At 38.0% G+C, this 19,274-nt stretch overlaps 1 protein-coding gene across 1 annotated transcript in view; it reads right to left on the bottom strand.

Annotated features, from left to right (window-relative positions):
* The window catches only part of nonC (serine/threonine-protein kinase Smg1), a 794,437-nt gene that overhangs the window by 137,937 nt on the left and 637,226 nt on the right, over positions 1-19,274 (bottom strand). The window contains 1 exon segment of the mRNA XM_068225601.1: positions 11,275-11,418. Coding sequence (XP_068081702.1) covers positions 11,275-11,418 — 144 coding nt within the window.

Here is a 19,274-nt window from a genome sequence, read left to right as displayed (position 1 = left end):
CGAATCTGTTAAATGTTGTGAAACCAGTTACAGCATATTTTTCTCAAGGGCACGAGCCGCCGGTTGAAACTTTTAAATAAACTTAGGAACAGTGCAATCGAAAAAGGCATGGGCAGGGAATTTTATGGCACTTAAAGTAAACATCAATGGGATAGCTTACACAAGAACCAAAATACTCACACATTCGTTCAATACCATTTGGCCAACATGTGATAGAGAGCGATAATTTTCAGACTTGAAAAAATATTCTTCCAGATATCAATAATAATAATAATAATAATAATAATAATAATAATAATAATAATAATAATAATAATAATAATAATAATAGGTAATAATTTCGTGTGGCTATTTCTAGCCTGGTACAGCTCTTGTAAGGCAGACCCTCCGACGAGGATGGGTGTCATCTGCCGTGTTATTGTAGTGGAGGATAGTGTTGTGTGTGAGTTGCAGGAATGTTGAGGATTTAAGGTTAAAATTTCTGACCCGACTGCGAAGCGAAATCAGGGCCCCCTGAACCGAAGAGTACTACGCTGACCATTCAGCTAAGGAGTAGGACAAAGTGAATAATGAAAGCCTTGAATAATTGTTAGTCATATCTTAAACATAGCTATGTTTTGTTTCGGCCTTTTCTGTGATTGTGAATTAATTTTATTTATAAAATATTAGTCGTATTTTGTGAATAGAAAAAAAATCAACGTACAGAAAAAAATCACAAGTGTGGAATAGATTAAGAATAGTTAAATTAATTTATTAATTACTAAGAAAATTTTCAGAACTGTATGTTTTGCACATTTCTGGTTTGATTTTGAACATTTTAGACTTTATGATACATGTAAATCCTATCGCTAATGACTATCATTGTCATCATCTTTATCATTATTGTTATATGAATGTCTCGTGTATTGGCTCCAGAAAATGTTGTGCTAACCATTCCACATTTTCTTTCCGGAAATGGTAGAGATCTTTATAATCATGTTCGAGAGAATCTCTTTGTGCTTTATAATTTTTTTCTCCGTTGTAAAACCATCATAAACTCCGCCATCACGTTTTCAGCCTGATTCTATCGCCTTGAGTCACCTTCTGGGCAGTCTCAAGAAATTCTAAGATTAGTCTCCATTCAGAGAGACTAAGCTCCAATTTATTCATATACATTTGGAGATGTGTCTGCGAGAGAATCCGCTAACGAGCTGTGTCTCAAGGAACAAAGGTCACTGCTGAGACATTGCTTTTTTATTCATATACATTTGAGACATGTCTTAATATTTATGAGACAAGAGATACGTCTCCAGTTTATTCATTTCACCCAATATGGAAGACTGTATTGAAATGAAGACAGTCTAGGTTCAATCAAAGTTATAAGCGTTGAGCACATCATACATGCTTTTGGTTTTAAAAGTCCCAGTACCATACCGAGCATTATCACTCACAACAAATATACATTTATAATTCATTACATCCTCTCCTGTGAACCTGCAGCAGTGGGGAGTCTTGCACATCCCAATGAAGCAGATAGCTGAACCGTAGGTACAACCATATAGGAAGGATATCTTTTGAGAGATCAGACTAACTGTAACCTTTACTACGGTGGTTACACAAAAACAAGTACTAAACACAATAAAGGAGGGAAGTAAGAGCAACTACACACTATCAGAAAACACTATACACTCAGAGAAACATAAGCTGGCCTACGTGGATCTCTGCCAAAAAGAACATAATACGAAATATCAGTAGGGCCAACTAGTGGACAATGAACACGAAAATGGAAGGAACTACGACCTATTGAGGGCATGGATATGGCTTAGGTTGCAGATTCCGAAATAATTCGCCGTGATCCTTAAATTTGAAAAATATTATTTACAAGTGAAAATTTTACAAATACATTCCGAAACGAAATCCACCAAGGTTGCAACATACGAACTATAAGCTCTGTGATATACATAACTTAGAGGTTCTTTGATAATGCTTTTCTGTAAATTCAAAATTTCAAATCACTATACATCTAGTTACCAAAGCAGTTGTACAATGCAATTTAGTAGGTCAAAAGCAAGGTAAAAGCAATTACAATTTACACTGAAGTGAATGTACTCTCCTAAACTCTAGCGTATATCAAGTGACACTGAACCCCCAAGGTAAATGTATTAAATTACAATCTACATATTTAGTGAAATACGAAATGGGAATGCCTCGAAAACAAACAGGGAACCCCAGCAGAAAAGCTAAGGCGTCGTAAATAATTAATTTAGCGAATCTAGGTTAGGCTAGGGCAAACTCCTATACGAAATAGCAACCGAACATTACGGAAATTTTAACTGGAAAGGAAAGTAAGAGGGCTTACCCGAAGGTGCGCCATCCCGGAAGCGAGGCGTCGCACACGACGCAGACCAACACAGACTAAAGGCAGATCAGGCCAAGACAAGACCCGAATTATCACAAACACTGCCTCGCTCACTATTTATAGAAAACCTTGGCCTTGGAGTAGCCAATCAGAATGCATGAGTCTGCCCATCCCCTCCTAGATTCACCAATCACAATTCCTACTCCCGTCGCGAACTGTAACTAACATTCTCGAATACACACGTTCGCGAATCTTCCATTTCCAGAATAGTTAGAAAATTCCTTCTAGAAAACATAACCCACAAAAGGCACACACCCTGTTCAACAATTTTCTAGATACTTCCAGTAAGTACAGAATTGAAATGTACTATTTACAAATACATATGTTGCAAATATTACACAGTACACAGTACAGGTTAGGTCATTACAAATAAAACATTATATCGTACTTTACAAATAAAATCTTCAAAATCACTTTCCACTTCTACTATATTGTTCACCTGTGACATCTTCCTCCCCCCGAAAGTCGAGCCACGCTCGACCATTAACATAGTTTCCCTGGGGAGAAAGCGATAAAACGTTCTCACATAGTGCAGATAGTAAAAATACATTATTCTAACACACACGATTTCTTGAAGTAGACTTTCTGATAACAAACAAACTGTAAGAACACCACAGGTCCTTTTAGTAGCCAAGATTTTACGATTCATCATTAATTTTCAAAAATAATAAAGGTGTTCATAGATCCACCTATTCAATAAATATCATAAATTCTACATGGATAGTCACATTACACTCCAAAATGCCTTCTGAACCTTTTTCAATTGTTTAGACAATTTGTACTCTGTCCACCAAAGGATGCACACACTTTCTTTGTGCCAAATGTTAGTCAGCCAGGAACTTCTCACTCTGTTGCCAAACAGCGTTCAAAAGCCTCCAATTAAGTGAGTTATAGACTCAGTATTTTGCACCACTTTTCCACACCAGTCACAGCACAGCTAGGCCACAGGTTCTTGCTGACGATACGGCTGCCGACACGGCCGTTTGCCGCCAGCCTCCATTCAATTTCAGTCCGATCCAGGTAACCATGTAATTGCAGTCCATTGGTATCTTGCACCAGATAAGCAGCAGGGTGAGACACCGTCCAGGCAGACTGCCACCATTAGGACGTTCGTCACACTAACAAATGGTTCATCGAAACAGGCTAGCAGCCTTTCAAAAGTTGCAATGGCATCAGTCTAGATGATTGAGAGATATGGTCTTGTAATAATATTTAAAATGGCTTATCTGTGTTGATACTGCCACATGGCTGAAATCAACAGGAAACTACAGCTGAAACTAACTCCTGAGGACATGCAGCTCTCTCAGTATGAATCAATGATGTACTGATGATGGCTCCCCACTCTCCCCAGGTAAAATAGCCAGAGGTAACATAGTCCCCCATTTGGATCTCTGGGTGGAGACTACACAGGATGCACCAATCACTAGGAAGATGAATATTGACATTCTGCGAGTTGGAGCATGGAATGTTAGGAGTTTGAATCGTTATGGTAGGTTAAAGAATCCGACGACAGAAATGGATAGACTAAAATTAGATATAGACGGTATACCTGAAGTACGTTGGCAGAAAGAGTAGGATTTTTGGTTAGGCAACTACAAAATTATCAGCACAAAAAACAAACATGGGAATGCAAGAGTTTGTTTAATAATGAATAACAAAATAGGGCAGTGGGTAAGATACCATGACCAGCATAGTAAATGAATTATTGTTACGAAGAATCTAATTGTGAGGAGACTGGAATGCAGTGGTAGGGCAAGGAAAGTAAGGTAATGCCGTAGGAGAATTCGGACTGGGACGAAGGAATGAAAGAAGAATTCGGCCAGTTGAATTCTGCACTGATCATAATTTAGTCCTTGGTAATATCTGGCTCCAACTCCACAAATGACGGCTATAAACGTGACAAGACCCGGAGGCACACGAAGGAATCAAACAGACTTCATAATGATTAGGCCGAGATTCAGAAACCAGCGTGTTGGATTGCAGAACTTTCCCATGAGCAAATGCTTCTCTGACAACGACATGACGGTCATGAAATGTCTGAAGTTGAAGAAAATGAAGACGATACGGAAGATATTAGACCTGACTGATGAATGGTGAAAATACAAGAATGCAAAAAATGAGGAGGGCAGAACAGAATACCGGTGATTAATGAATGAAGTAGACAGAAACTGCAGGTAAGCTAAGGAAGAGTGGCTGAAAGCGAAGTCCAAGGATGTTGAAGGTTGTATGGTTGTAAGAAAGGTCGATGCTACATACAGCAAAATCACAGAACCCTTTGGAGAAAGGAAAAGCAGTTGTGTGAATATTAAGACCTCAGATGGAAAACCACTTTTAGGGAAAGAAGACAAGACCAAAAGATGGCAGGAACATATTCAACAGTAGTATCAAGGGAAAGAAGTAGATGATAAGGTTCTGGAACAAGAAGAAACTGTTGATGCTGATGAAATGGGAGGTCCGAATTCGACAGAGCCTTGGGAGACCTAAGTACGAACAAGGCACTTGGAATTGATGACATACCCTAAAATTTACCGACTGCCACAGAAGAAACCGGCATGGGGAGGTTATGCCATTTAGTGTCTAAGATGTATGATACAGGAAAAGTGCCATTCGATTTTAGACAGAGTATACCCATTCCCAAGAAATCAGGTGCTGAAAAAAAGGAGGAACCTACGACTCTATTAGTTTAGTATCTCAAGCATGCAGAATTTTAACATGTATTATTTGCAGAAGAATGGAAAGACAAGATGAGGCTGAGTTGGGAGATCAAATTGGCTTCAGAAGAAATATAGGAATACGCGAGGCAATCCTGAATTTACGTGTGATGTTAGAGGAACAAATTAAGAAAGACAAGCCTATGGACATGGCATTGGTACATCTAGAAAAGGCATTCAATAACATCGATTGGCCCAAGCTATTTGAGTTTCTGAAGGTGATCGGGATCAGATACCGAGAAAGAAGAATTATCTACAATCTAAACAAGAAACAGACTGCAGTGATAAGAATCGAAGACTATGAGAAAGCAGCACCAATCCAAAAAGGAGTGAGGCAAGGCTGCAATTTGTCCCTGCTCATTTTCAATGTTTGCATAGAACAGGTGATAAAGAAAATCACAGAGGAATTTGGGAAAGGAATCACAATCCAAGGAGAGGAATTCAAAACTCTGAGATTTGATGATGGTATTCTTATTATATCTCAGTTTGCAGAAGATTTGGAGGAATTGCTGAATGGTATGGATGGAGTCTTGGAGGAGGAGTACAAGATAAAAATAAATAAGTCCTGAACAAAGGTAATGGAGTGCAGTCAAATGAAGTCAGGTGATGAAGGAAATACTAGATTAGGAAATGAACAAATACTTATAAAGTTTTTAGAGGTTCCACCTATTCAATACAAAAAAATGTTGCCTCAATATATTACAACATATTAATGTTATTTAGCAGTACTAGTTTCGGCGTTTCTTTAGCATCATCATCAGCTGCAAGAAAGTCATGAAAATCTGGCAATTAATATAATATATACATCAACATTTTTGTACAACTAACTCCTATAGACCTTAGAGTAAAATATATATTTAGATAAAATACAAGGTTATTGTCTCATATTTCTACAAGTTCTCAAACTTGTGGGTCAAATGTCACAATTAAAAACAATCTGAAGAAAAAGAAATAAGGTTTGTGTGCGTTCAAAGTTTTTCATCTCAGGGTACTAAGTTCGATCTTGTTTCTTGTTTACTTGGCATTGCTTAAATGATTCCTTTTAACTCCTTGTATGTCAGTTGAAATAGCACTGGTCTTCAAGGTCGAATATACTGAGTTAAAAAAATATACATTCAAATTTGTTCAGTTGGAATTTACATTAAATTAATAAAACTAAATTATCCAAATCTCACTGTGCTTGTGTTCATTTATAATTTTATGTACTAAAATGTGCCATGTTGATTCCTGTAGCAGAATGTTTAGTATGCTTGGCTGTGCTGTTGTGTGTAATGCGATACGGTGGAAATGTACAAATGTGTCCCGAAGATGTTAACATGGACTATGTTTCGCAGTTCAATATTGGAAACCTGACCCATAATTAACAAAGGAAGGCAAGATATAAACCCTATCGATTTTAAGCTTATTTGTAGAACTCACCTCAAACGGCCATAAGCCTAACGTAGCGGCTGTCGCACGAAGAGTGGTGGCTTGCTTGTGTCGTGCATAAAGTAGAGAGGCGTTGAGGAGGGGCATTAGGGGTTAGCAGGGAGAATCGCCTATGGCGTGATAGTGAAGGAGGGGTCTGGAGGACACTGCGGACGAAAAGAATAATATGAAAAACTATTACATAAAGCATGAAGAACAGTAATATTTCTTGGAAATCTTATATTTGTAAACAATGTTATCAAGAAATCGAATAGGACTCTAGGTTCTTCAGAAAGATCAAACTCGGTAGCCCAAGATGAAAAACTGCACACAAACCTTATTTCTTTTTCTTCAGATCGGTTTTAATTGTGACATTCGACCCACAAGTTTGAAAACTTGAAGAAATCTGAGACAATAACTTTGTATTTTATCTAAATACGTATTTTAATATAAGGTCTATAGGAGTTAGTTGTACAAAAATGTTGATGTATATGTTATATTAATTACCAGTTTTTCATGACTTTCTTGCAGCTGATGATAGTGCTAAAGAAACGCCAAAACTAGTACTGCTAAATAAAGTTAATATATTGCAATACATTCAGGCAATATTGTTTTGTATTGAATAGGTAGAACCTCTAAAAATTTTATAAGTGTTTGTGATCTTGGTTCAATAAGGATAAAATAAAAGATGAAATTTCTTATGCTAAATGAAGGGTCGGGGGAAAAAACCAGGTAAGTCACTTTTTCATCGAAATTGAGATATTGTTACAGTCCGCTTCAGGGTGTTCATGCGCATCTACTGAGAGGTCCAAAATGAAAAAACAGCAGGCGAATCAGGAGAAATTAGCATTCAAAGTTTTGCTTTTAGGGGAAAGAACTAGAGAAGTCAAGCACAAAAGTTGCTTTTTCTCAAGATGTACACATATTGACTCTCCTGCTTTTTTCCCCTGACCCTTCAAATTAGGAAATGAAGTCTTAAAAGAAGTAGATGGATATAGTTACTTCGGTAGTAGAATAACTAATGACTGCAGAAGTAAGAGGTATATAAAATGAAGACTAGCACAAGCAAGGAAGGCCTTTCTTAAGAAAATAAATTTGCTCACTATGAACATTGATACTGGAATTAGGATGACATTTCTGAAGACTTCCATATGGAGCGTGGCACTGTATGGAAGAGAAACATGGACAATAACTAGCTCAGAAAGAGAATAGAAGCTTTCAAAATGTGATGTTACAGAAGAATGTTGAAGGAAAGTTAGGTAGATCGAATCACAAATCAAGAGATATGGAATTCAACTGGTGAGAGGAAAATGATTTGGCAAAATTTGACCAGAAGAAGAGACAGAATGATAGGGCACATCTTAAGGCACCCAAGTCTTGTTCAGTTAGTGTTTCAGAGAAGTATAGGTGGTAAAAACAGCAGGGTTAGACTAAGGTATGAATATGACAAACAGATTGGAGTAGATGTAGCATGTAATAGTTACATAGAAATGAAAAGGATAGCACAGGATAGGGTGGCATGGAGGGATCCGTCAAATCCAAACAACAATTTATTACATGAGAATACATCTCATTAAGGAATGTATCCTTGAACCCAACTTTTCGTGGACAACATTTACAAGCAAAACAAATTTTAGCGTCTGAAAGGGCTATATCAAGGAATATGTACTCAGGTTTCTTACTGTATTCTCCAGAAGATTTGCTAAGTACACTACAGTTTATACTGTTCTTCAAGTAAACTGCAACACAACTAGCGGCTCTGTTTATTCTGTCATTGCAGAAAATATTACACCCATCAAGACAGATGCCAGAATCTGGTAAGGAAGGTTTAACCCTTGCGAAGTGGGTACGTTCTTGCTTGTGGGCGTAATTAAATTTTTAAAAATATTTTTTATTCTGAACACACATGAAAATGCAAATATGTAAGTACTCTGAGGTTTATTAAGTCATTCATACCTGATTTCAGATCAGCTTGTAGGTATCCCTATAATCTTGAAAAAATAAATCCTTAACTGCTGGTCTTAGTGAAAAAATGGCACAAGGCACAACACAAAGTAGTCTTGATTAAGATCACTAAACGACTGAGCTGTAATTCACTTTCTACCCAGTTCATAATTCACTATGACTACTGCTATAAATATAGAACTGGCAAATTCACTAATGGACATGTACATTAACAATCTATGTAGTATTTATGATACAATTTGACACACATGATGTTGAGTCTTCCCTGACAGTTTAGAAACTTTCACTTGTATGATATATTTCAAAGCATCTATCAGGGTGTAAGAATGGCTTTGCTGTGCAAATTTTACAATAATAAATCATCTCTTTTATTAGTTTTTGGGCCTTACAGACAACAAAGGCAACAGAACCCTTTTTTAATCATCTATGTCTGCTCTGTCACTTAGGTTATTTTCGCACTCACAACAATTTCACTTTTCTCACTTTCCCACTCATTATCACTAATTTCCAGATATTCATCATCACTATTCAATAACTGTGACTCTATTTCATTCTCGTTTTGAATATATTTCTGTGACATAATGTCTAATAAGGCAAAAAAAAAAACCTTTCACATTGTCAACAAACTTATATGAAGTCTGTAGTTGCTTTGAAAAGTTCTCGGAATGTACTAGAATTAAGTATCATACCTCGGTGGAATTGCTTTTATTTTTCAACATAGTCTCCTTGTAGACTAATGCATTTGGTCCAGCGATGTTTCAATGCTTGATCCCATCTCAAAAATGAGATTCCTCCAGGCCTGCAAAATACCTCTCCAATTCGGCTGTCAGTTCTTCCCTTGTAGAAAATCTCCATCCACCGAGGAAAATTTTCAGCTTGGGGAATAGATGAAAGTCTGATGGTGCCAAATCAAGTGAATAAGGTGGATGTGGCAACAATTCGTACCCCAGTTCATGAAGTTTTGCCATGGCAATAACACTTGTGTGCGGCGGAGCGTTATCCTGATGAAAGATGACCTTTTTCCTTGCCAAACCAGGCCTTGTTTCGCGTATCTTTTCCTGTAGTTGGTCTAAGAGGTTTGCATAGTATTGCCCTGTAATTGTTTGGCCAGTAGGAAGATAATCTATCAGCAGAATGCCTTTAGCATCCCAGAAAACTGAGGCCATGACCTTTCCGGCCGAACGCACTGCCTTTGCTTACTTTGGTGGTGGTGAATCAACATGTTTCCACTGCTTTGACTGTTTTGTCTCTGGGGTATAGTAGTGGACCCAAGTTTCATCTGTAGTCACAAACCGGTGCAAAAAATCTCGTTGGTTGCACTGAAAACGGGCCAGACTTTGCTCAGACATTTCTAATCTGGTGCGTTTATTGTCCAATGTCAAGAGCCGCGGCACCCATCTTGCAGATAATTTTTTCATACCCAATTCTTCGGTTAAAATATAATATATCCGTTCAGAAGACATCCCTACAGCTTCAGCAATCTCCCGCACTTTCAGTCGACGATCCTCCATGACCATTTTATGCACTTTTGCGATAAATTCTGGGGTCGTAACACTTTTTGGCCGTCCACTACACGGATCATCATCCAAGCTCTCCCGACCAAATTTAAACTCGCTGGTCCACTTGGCAACAGTTGAAAATGAAGGAGCAGAGTCCCCCAGTGTGTTCTGAAAGTCGGCATGAATTTCCTTTGCTTTCATACCTTTCTTTACAAAGTATTTAATCACTGCTCGAATCTCAGTTTTTTCCATTGTCACAAATCACTACGCGGGAACAACAACAAAGAGTCGTCACTACCACACTCCTGCAGCTAGAGCACTGATGCGCCACGTGTTCACTCACAAAGGATGTGTGATTAATGCGCGGGAACCTCGTTGCTCTAGCACTGACATGTAGTGGTGATTCCGAGAACTTTTCAAACCGTCCTTGTAGACAAGCATGGAAACTGTGGTTTGAAACACCTTTTTAAAAATTCCTAATCCCTGTGTTTAGCCTAAATAAGAGGCCTGTCTATACGCTCTTGGCATGTATCGGCTAATATTTCAACCCTAAGAGGAAACGTACAGTCGCAAAGCGCGTAACTCAAAATTCCAGACAAACACGTCCATCGCTTGCGCGGGAGTAGATGGGTTCCGGGTAAAGACGTGTAACGGTTGGTTAAGGTTAAGAAATGCTTCACTCACTGATAATATCATGTGAACTCTCGCCAAAAAAAAGTGTCTGAACTCAGATATATGAGAGGACTCAACAACAGACTGAATTGATGTGGATGACTTTACAAATGAGAGAGAGACCGAGAGAGTAATATATATATGTCCTCCCGTCAACCTGCTTCAATCACTGGATCCTTCCTATACATCAATGGTACCCGGTCACTTATGAACTAGATATTGGATTTAATCTATCTTATTTCCAGCCTCCCTCTTGTTCTCTCATTCACAGGTTGTGAAACAATTTCCTTAGTATCTCTGTCATCCACATATGGCCATTCATTCTACGTGAGTCTGGATGATGCAATGCTAATTTTGCGATTCATTTTCTGGAATGTCTCTAATCAGATCTCAATAGACCTGCCTAGATTCTGCTCCCACCCTTCAGCCTTATTTTGCAATTAACATTTGAAGGAATTAATGGAATATTTGATAATTATACTGCCTTCCTCAGTATCTTGTCCTTCAAATTCAGCCATTTTAGATACCTACTACTGAAAAATATATTATCACATGTACTCCACTTTCATCGTGAATCCCTTTCTAAGTAACAAAACACCATCTTCAGTTAATAAAATCTTACCTGCATGATCATTTGACCCTGGCCAGCATTTTGCAAGAACTCCTTGACTAAATCAAACACCAAATGACTGTCTTTCTCCACGGGGTAGTTCAGTTCAGCAACCCACTGGGCCAGTTGTGGGCCACGCACTGAAGCCAGAGCAACCTACAATACAAAGAAGAAAAAATATAAATCAATTTCTATACTACTTATTTGATTATTGTTTGCATGAAGGAGCTATACCAAATGAATGGAGAGTTGCTATAGTAGTCCCTGTATATAAAGGAAAGGGTGATAGACATAAAGGTGAAAATTACAGGCCAATCAGTTTGACATGTATTGCATGTAAGCTTTGGGAAAGGATTCTTCCTGATTATATAAGACATGAATGCAAAATTAATAAGTGGTTTGGTAGAAGGCAGTTTAGGTTTAGGAAAGGTTATTTCATTGAAGCTCAACATGTAGGATTCCAACAAGCTATAGCAGATATCCTGGATTCAGGAGGTCAAATGGACTGTATCGCGATTGACCTATCTAAGGCATTTGATACGGTAGATCATGGGAGACTACTGGCAAAAATGAGTGCAACTGGACTTGACGAAAGAGTGACTGAATGGGTGGCTATGTTTCTAGAAAACAGAATTCAGAGAATTAGAGTAGGCAAAGTTTTATCTGTCCCTGTAATAATTAAGAGGGGAATTCCTCAAGGCATTATTATTGGAACTTTATGTTTTCTTATATATATATCAATGACATGTGTAAAGAAGTGGAATCAGAGATAAGGCTTTTTGCAGATGATGTTTTTCTGTACAGAGTAATAAATAAGTTACAAGATTGTGAGCAACTGCGAAGTGACCTTGATAATATTGTGAGATGGACAGTAGGAAATGGTATGATGATAAACGGGGTTAAAAGTCAGATTGTGAGTTTTACAAATAGGATAAGTCCTCTTAGTTTTAATTAGTGCGTTCATGGGGTGAAAGTTCCCTTTGGGGATCATTGTAAATACCTAGGTCTTAATATAAGGAAAGATCTTCATTGCGGTAATCATATAAATATGATTGTAAATAAAGGGTACAGATCTCTGCACATGGTTATGAGGGTATTTAGGCGTTGTAGTAAGGATGTAAAGGAGAGGGAATATAAGTCTCTGGTAAGACCCCAACTAGAGTATGGTTCCAGTGTATGGGACCCGCACCAGGATTACTTGATTCAAGAACTGAAAAAATATCCAAAGAAAAACAGCTAAATATGTTCTGGGCGATTTCTGACAAAATAGTAGCGTTACAAAAATGTTGCAAAGTTTGGGCTGGGAAGACTGAGGAGAAAGGAGGCGAGCTGCTCGACTAAGTGGTATGTTAGAAATAAAATCTCAAGGATAAGTGGTATATTCCGAGCTGTCAGTGGAGAGATGGGGTGAAAGGACATCAGTAGACGAATAAGTTTGAGTAGTGTCTTTAAAAGTAGGAAAGATCACAATATGATAAAGTTGGAATTCAAGAGGACAAATTGGGGCAAATATTTGTTTATAGAAAGGGGAGTTACGGATTGTAATAACTTACCAAGGGAGATGTTCAATAAATTTCCAATTTCTTTGCAATCATTTAGGAAAAGGCTAGGAAAACCACAGGTAGGGAATCTGCAACTTGGGTGACTGCCCTAAATGCAGATCAGTAGTGACTGATTGAAAAGCTTGGACGTCAAATGCAGGAAAACGTACTACCGAAAAACGCTATACCGCATTTACAACAAGTAAAATGAACCCAGTGTAGAGATGTGTATTAAATCTCCATTCTTAATAATTACTTACATGCACTACTACAGTCACAACATAAGCATAGGTTATCGGTACCTTACACAAGGAATACAAAACGTAAAAAAAAAAGAAAAAGAAAGGAATTGCTGTACTTCTACTCTATCTGCACATTACACAGTACACAATAACATAATTCAAAATAAATAAATAAATAAATAAATAAATAAATAAATAAATAAATAAATAAATAAATAAATAAATAAATGCCCCACATTACACAGCTTTGAAAACATATCCACGGTGGACTGCTCTTTCTTTTGCCCAAGAATTGAATTCATCTTCTGTCATTAAAGCCACGTCATCACCATAATCATCATCATCAACAAAACTTGTCACAGATCACCACGATTTGTCTATTGCTTCTAGTGCTTTTGAAAGTGTACGCTCTGGTGTGGGTTTTGGTTCATCCTCTTCTTCACATTCTTTCTGTTGCATATCACCAGTCTGCTGATCGAGAATTTAATCAATTATCACACAGTGACAGGCCACAACACTGTTTTATGAGACCAGAGTCTATTTTAGCATCAAAGCTTATGTTGTTGTCTTCGCCTGCAATCTCGCCCTTCATCATTCGTCACAAGGTTTCTGCCTACAAGTGTGAGAGTCAACTGCAAAAAAAAAAAAAAAAAAAAAAACGAACTGGCCGTGTTAAAACACTTCTGGATGGTGTTTGCTTCAACTGAATCCCAGGCCGATTTTACAAACAGCACTGCTTTCAGCTTCTGAACGAGCCGCTTCCTATACTCTGTTTCATGTATTTGATGCTCCCTGATCAAGCAGCTGCAGGCAACTAGTGCAGTTAACCGGGGGGGGGGAGGGGTGAATTTGCGTTCTGTAGTGTAGTCTTTCGCAAAGGAGAATGAATCACAGACATTTCCCTAATCTTTATTCTGTGGAATTTTAAAAGGATGAAACTGACAAGTTTTATAAAGCATCGAGTGACAATGAGTGTCAGGGTCAACAGCAAGGATAGGACAGTGCTAATGGGCGATTTCAATGTGAGAGTTGGAAATAGAACTGAAGGATACAAAAGGGTGATTGGTAAATGTGAGGAAGATATGGAAGTTATCAGGAATGGGAAGCATTTGCTGGACTTCTGTGCTAGTATGGGCTTAGCAGCTACGAATATATTCTGCAAGCATAAGGCTATTCACTGCTACACATGCAAGAGTAGGGGTACCAAATCCATAATAGACTATATCTTAACCGACTTGGAATTCAGGACGTCTGTTAGGAATGTATGGGTTTTCCGGGGATTTTTCGATGCTACGGAACACTATCTTATCTGTAGTGAACTAAGTATCTCTAGGCCTAGGATAGAGAAAGTGAAATCATTCTGCAAACGAATAAGGGTAGAAAATTTCCACGACGAGGAAATGAGACAGAAGTACATGGATATAATTAGTGAGAAGTTCTGAACAGTGGACAGTAAGCAGTTTTAGGATATAGAAAGAGAATGGGTGGCATACAGGGATGCTGTATTAAGAACAGCAAGGGAATGCCTAGGAGCAACTGTGTGTAAAGATGGGGAAAAGCAATCATTTTGGTGGAATGATGAAGTGAGAGCAGCTTGTAAACGTGAAAATGATGATGATGATGATGTTTGTTGTTTAAAGGGGTGTAACAGCTATGTCATTGGCCCCTAATGTTACGAGGTCTAAAGAAATGAAAATTAAAACTTCGAAATGTATCCACTGACTAGAATAGAATGGTGATGAGAAAAGGATCGTGAAACAAAAACAATCGGTGGATCCAACTCACAATGTCTTAATTACTGGGATAATGCTTATTATCTAAAGGGGTCCAAACTCCAGGTTACCAGCCACTCACAATGGTACTATTCACTAGTAAAACACAACCATAGTTTTCCTCCTACAGTGGTACTAATCACAGGTAATGTAAACGCATGGTATGTCACACACAATGGCACTATCCACACATAAGGGTACCACTCGCAAGCAACGCAGACCCATGGTGCTCCTCACCTAGGCGTACTAATCACTGTTCTGCATCTCTAAAGAATCTCTCATACAAGATACCATAAACATTAATATATACTCCAATTATATTAAATTGTATTATATATTTTTGCGCCTAGAAGCATTTGCAGTCTTGATCATTGAACTATTCACCGAGTTTCATTAGCATTTAGAAGCACAGTGCCGGACATTACGTATGTTGTGCTGCTTTTCAAGAACTTGCATCTTACTTCATTTAAATGACTTATCTTCGACTTCAATATAATTTTAGAACATCAAATTTATTAAATTGTATTATAACTTCACTCCTAGCAGTATTTGCAGGTTTGTTCACTGAACTATTCACTAATTCTCATAAACATTTTGAAGCACAGCGCGGACATAACGTATGATACTCGTCAAGAACTTGCACCTTGCTTCATTAAAATGACTGAACTTTGACTTCTTCTGGATTTTAGGATCTTACATCACACAGTGCTAATCCCCATAGTGTTATAGTGCTTCTTGAACTGCTTTTGGTGAAGACTTATCCTTTACTTATTGTTTTCCTATGCATTGTTTAATATTTTTATTTAATCGGCTGATGAACCATAATAGTGGTCGAATCCAGTCCTGCTTTTAATCAAATAAGAATGTAAAGTTTACAATTCTTATTTTCCTTGTATTGAATAGGTTGAACCACTTTATTTCTTGTTTCAATTTAATTGTGATTCAGTTCAATACGGAACACTATGAAATTTTTATCTCTTCCAGTCGCCCGTGGAATTCCGGAAGGCTCTCTATAATCACTTTTCGGTCTAGGTGTCCTTGTATTGCCAGTTAGGTTTGAGGGGGTTAGAGATGTGGCGATACGTCCTGTTTGAGTTGATCTATCTTCTACCACGTGAAGGATGCTATCTCTTATATTCTGCACCTCTTTCTTGATAGTTGAAATCTGGTTTTCTAATCTTCCTTCAACAGCAGAAATACAGCTCCCAAAATTTCCCTCAACGGCAGAAATATGGCTTTCAAAATTTCCCTCGACGGTGGAAATTCTCCCCTCAACCTGTTGCTTTATGACGGAAACCTGGATTTCCATCCCCACTTGAGGTTCAAGATGTCCCCTTCCAGCCGGCTTACCCTACTATCGATTTGTTCAACCTGTCCTAGTTTGACCTGAAATCCGATATCTGCTGCGTTAATCGATTGGTGACGTCACTAATCTGGGATGAAATTTTGTCATTTACGGTGGAAATTTTCGATTCTAGGGCCTGTTCTACTTGGTAAACCTGCGTGTATAATTCTGATATTTGTCCAGTTGAAACTGAGTTAGCTTGAGAAATTTCGTAGTTTACTTTAGAAATCTGGTCTGCAATCTGTTCTGTTAGGGCGGAACTGACGCTTGAAATTTTGTATGAAAGTTTGCCATTTACTTTTGAAATTTGATCTGTTAAGATGAAATTAACATGTGAATCAACGTCTGAGATTTTGTCACTGAGTGCACATTTTGGGAATATTTACCTCATCTTCCGATGTTTCGTCCGGATCTTTGTCAACTTCAATGACAAACATTCCGGGATCTTTGCTATTTCTAAGAGATCTTCCCATAACCGCGTCAGCAGTGATTTCTTCTTGCCGCTCATTGGAAGATTTATCTTGGTGAGTTCATCCTTGAGCTGTTGTACGGACATATTTTCTAGTATCATTTGCATTTTGATCTATTTTGCACTTACACTCGTATTTACTCGTAAATTCTTACGTCCTGTCACAGCCGCCCATGATGTACTCACAAAGACGCACACAAAATGCTGTCAGTTGTATACATTAATTTATTTTCAACTACATCACACATTAAACACACACATCAACAAACCACCATTTTTAACAACTGCTTATCACGAAGCACAAGAAGACTAAGACTGAGATCTTGAAACAGTTGCCTGCTGACTGCCATTTACCATGTCGGCATAAACACAAGTACATAAGAATAACTCCTGTTAATAACTCAACTCTAGCATCGAGACTGTCTCTTTATATAGTTTGTCTGGCCAGGCTTCTAGAAGGATATGTCACAACATATCTTCTAGTACATTCTAGAGTGTCTAATAACATAGTTATAATGTAAAGAATATTCTAAAACCATCTAGTGTCAAAGATACTTATTATACAGGTAATAATTACTGCTGGAGACATTGCATGGCATCAGCTTGATTATATCCTGGTCAAGCAGAGATTTAAAAATCAAGTTAAAGATAGCAGGAGTTACCCGTCAGCAGACATTGGTAGTGATCATAAATTAGTAATAGCTGCCTCTGTGGGTCCGTGGTAGAGTGTCGGCCTCCGGATCCCAAGATTGCGGGTTCAAACCCGGCAGAGGCAGTCGGATTTTTGAAGGGCGGAAAAAAGTCCATTCGACACTCCATGCCGTACGATGTCGGCATGTAAAAGATCTCTGGTGATACATTTGGTATTTACCCGACAAAATTAATTAAATCTCAGCCATAGACGCCCAAGAGAGATCCCGTTTACTCTAGGTCCGCTAGATGGCAGACAGAGTAAACCGGAACGTCGAAATTGACGAGCAGACAGCCAGATCAAGAAGTAAGTATAAATAACCACCTAATCGATACTTTATTAATGCCTCAGGCAAAATTGAATAAAATTAAAACTTACAGGACATGTTTCGACCACTTAGTGGTCCTCTTCAGCTCTATAAATAAAGAACTGAAAAGAAAAACATTGACAATAAGCACAAATAAAAGTTCTTTGGAGACTCCTTTGATAAAAATGGAGGTCGTCAGAATAGGTCATCTTGCCTTTCGTTCTTGTTTGGAAAAGATGTTTATTCTGCGCTGTCTAGAGGGTCTGTCTTTGAGCGCGACCTGGTGAAGTAACGATGTGATACAGTTTGACAGTTCATGGAAAGCTCTGGAGAGAAGGGAAGTAGAGTTTCATCGTCATCTAAAATAACATGTGAGGGAGGAGGGAGATTGGGCTGTGCTTCTGCGATGTTGTGTTTGATTAAGAGATATAAGAGATATAATCAAACACGACATCGCAGAAGCACAGCCCAATCTCCCTCCTCCCTCACATGTTATTTTAGATGACGATGAAACTCTACTTCCCTTCTCTCCAGAGCTTTCCATGAACTGTCAAACTGTATCACATCGTTACTTCACCAGGTCGCGCTCAAAGACAGACCCTCTAGACAGCGCAGAATAAACATCTTTTCCAAACAAGAACGAAAGGCAAGATGACCTATTCTGACGACCTCCATTTTTATCAAAGGAGTCTCCAAAGAACTTTTATTTGTGCTTATTGTCAATGTTTTTCTTTTCAGTTCTTTATTTATAGAGCTGAAGAGGACCACTAAGTGGTCGAAACATGTCCTGTAAGTTTTAATTTTATTCAATTTTGCCTGAGGCATTAATAAAGTATCGATTAGGTGGTTATTTATACTTACTTCTTGATTAAACATCGATACGGTCATGAAATGGACAACTTGTAAGACAGCCAGATGGCGTCAAATCGAAATGTCTGCAAACGGTAGCTGAGGCCATACGATTATTATTTATTATTATTTATAAATTAGTAATGATGAAATGTGAATTCAAGTTTAAACAATTATGTAAGATGGATAGAAAGAAGATCTGGCAAAGGCAAAAGCCGAAAGTAGAACAAACATTTACATGCTATAAAGAGGAGATGGACAGGAATCATCATCATCATTTCCCTTTTATCCAGCTGTAGCCAGGTAGGGGCAAATATGATTCCTCTCCACTTTCTTCGGTCTTTCCATCTTCTCAAACTAGCGGTCCCTTTCTTGATTATTGAGATATTGAGAATGCTGCTGTTTCTAAAGCTTTAAATTTCATTGGTGTTTTTTCCTTGTCACAGGCTTTTCGCCTGCACGTTATATCAGGCTTGGTTTCTCAAAAATGTTTGCTCCTGCTCCCCTCCTGACCAATTTAATCTGATGGGTTTCTACAAGGATGATTTTCGACAGTGATTTCAACCTGTTTTATTATTGATACTAAACAATATTTTGTAAACTATGAGGTCCACAACCTAACCATGTGCTACTATTGTTCATTTCCATCTGCATCATTTGTTTTTTCATTCCTTTGTTTTCTTAGGTTAACACAGTTTTTACTTTCAATCATTACTTTAAATTAACACCTTTTCACTGAATTTTGTCGCAGTGAGTTATTTTTTGCTCTGCACATTGATGTAAATATTGTATATTT

This window comes from Anabrus simplex, chromosome 1, assembly GCF_040414725.1.
Source record: "Anabrus simplex isolate iqAnaSimp1 chromosome 1, ASM4041472v1, whole genome shotgun sequence".
Taxonomy (NCBI): domain Eukaryota; kingdom Metazoa; phylum Arthropoda; class Insecta; order Orthoptera; family Tettigoniidae; genus Anabrus; species Anabrus simplex.
This window is presented reverse-complemented; position numbering and strand designations above follow the sequence as displayed.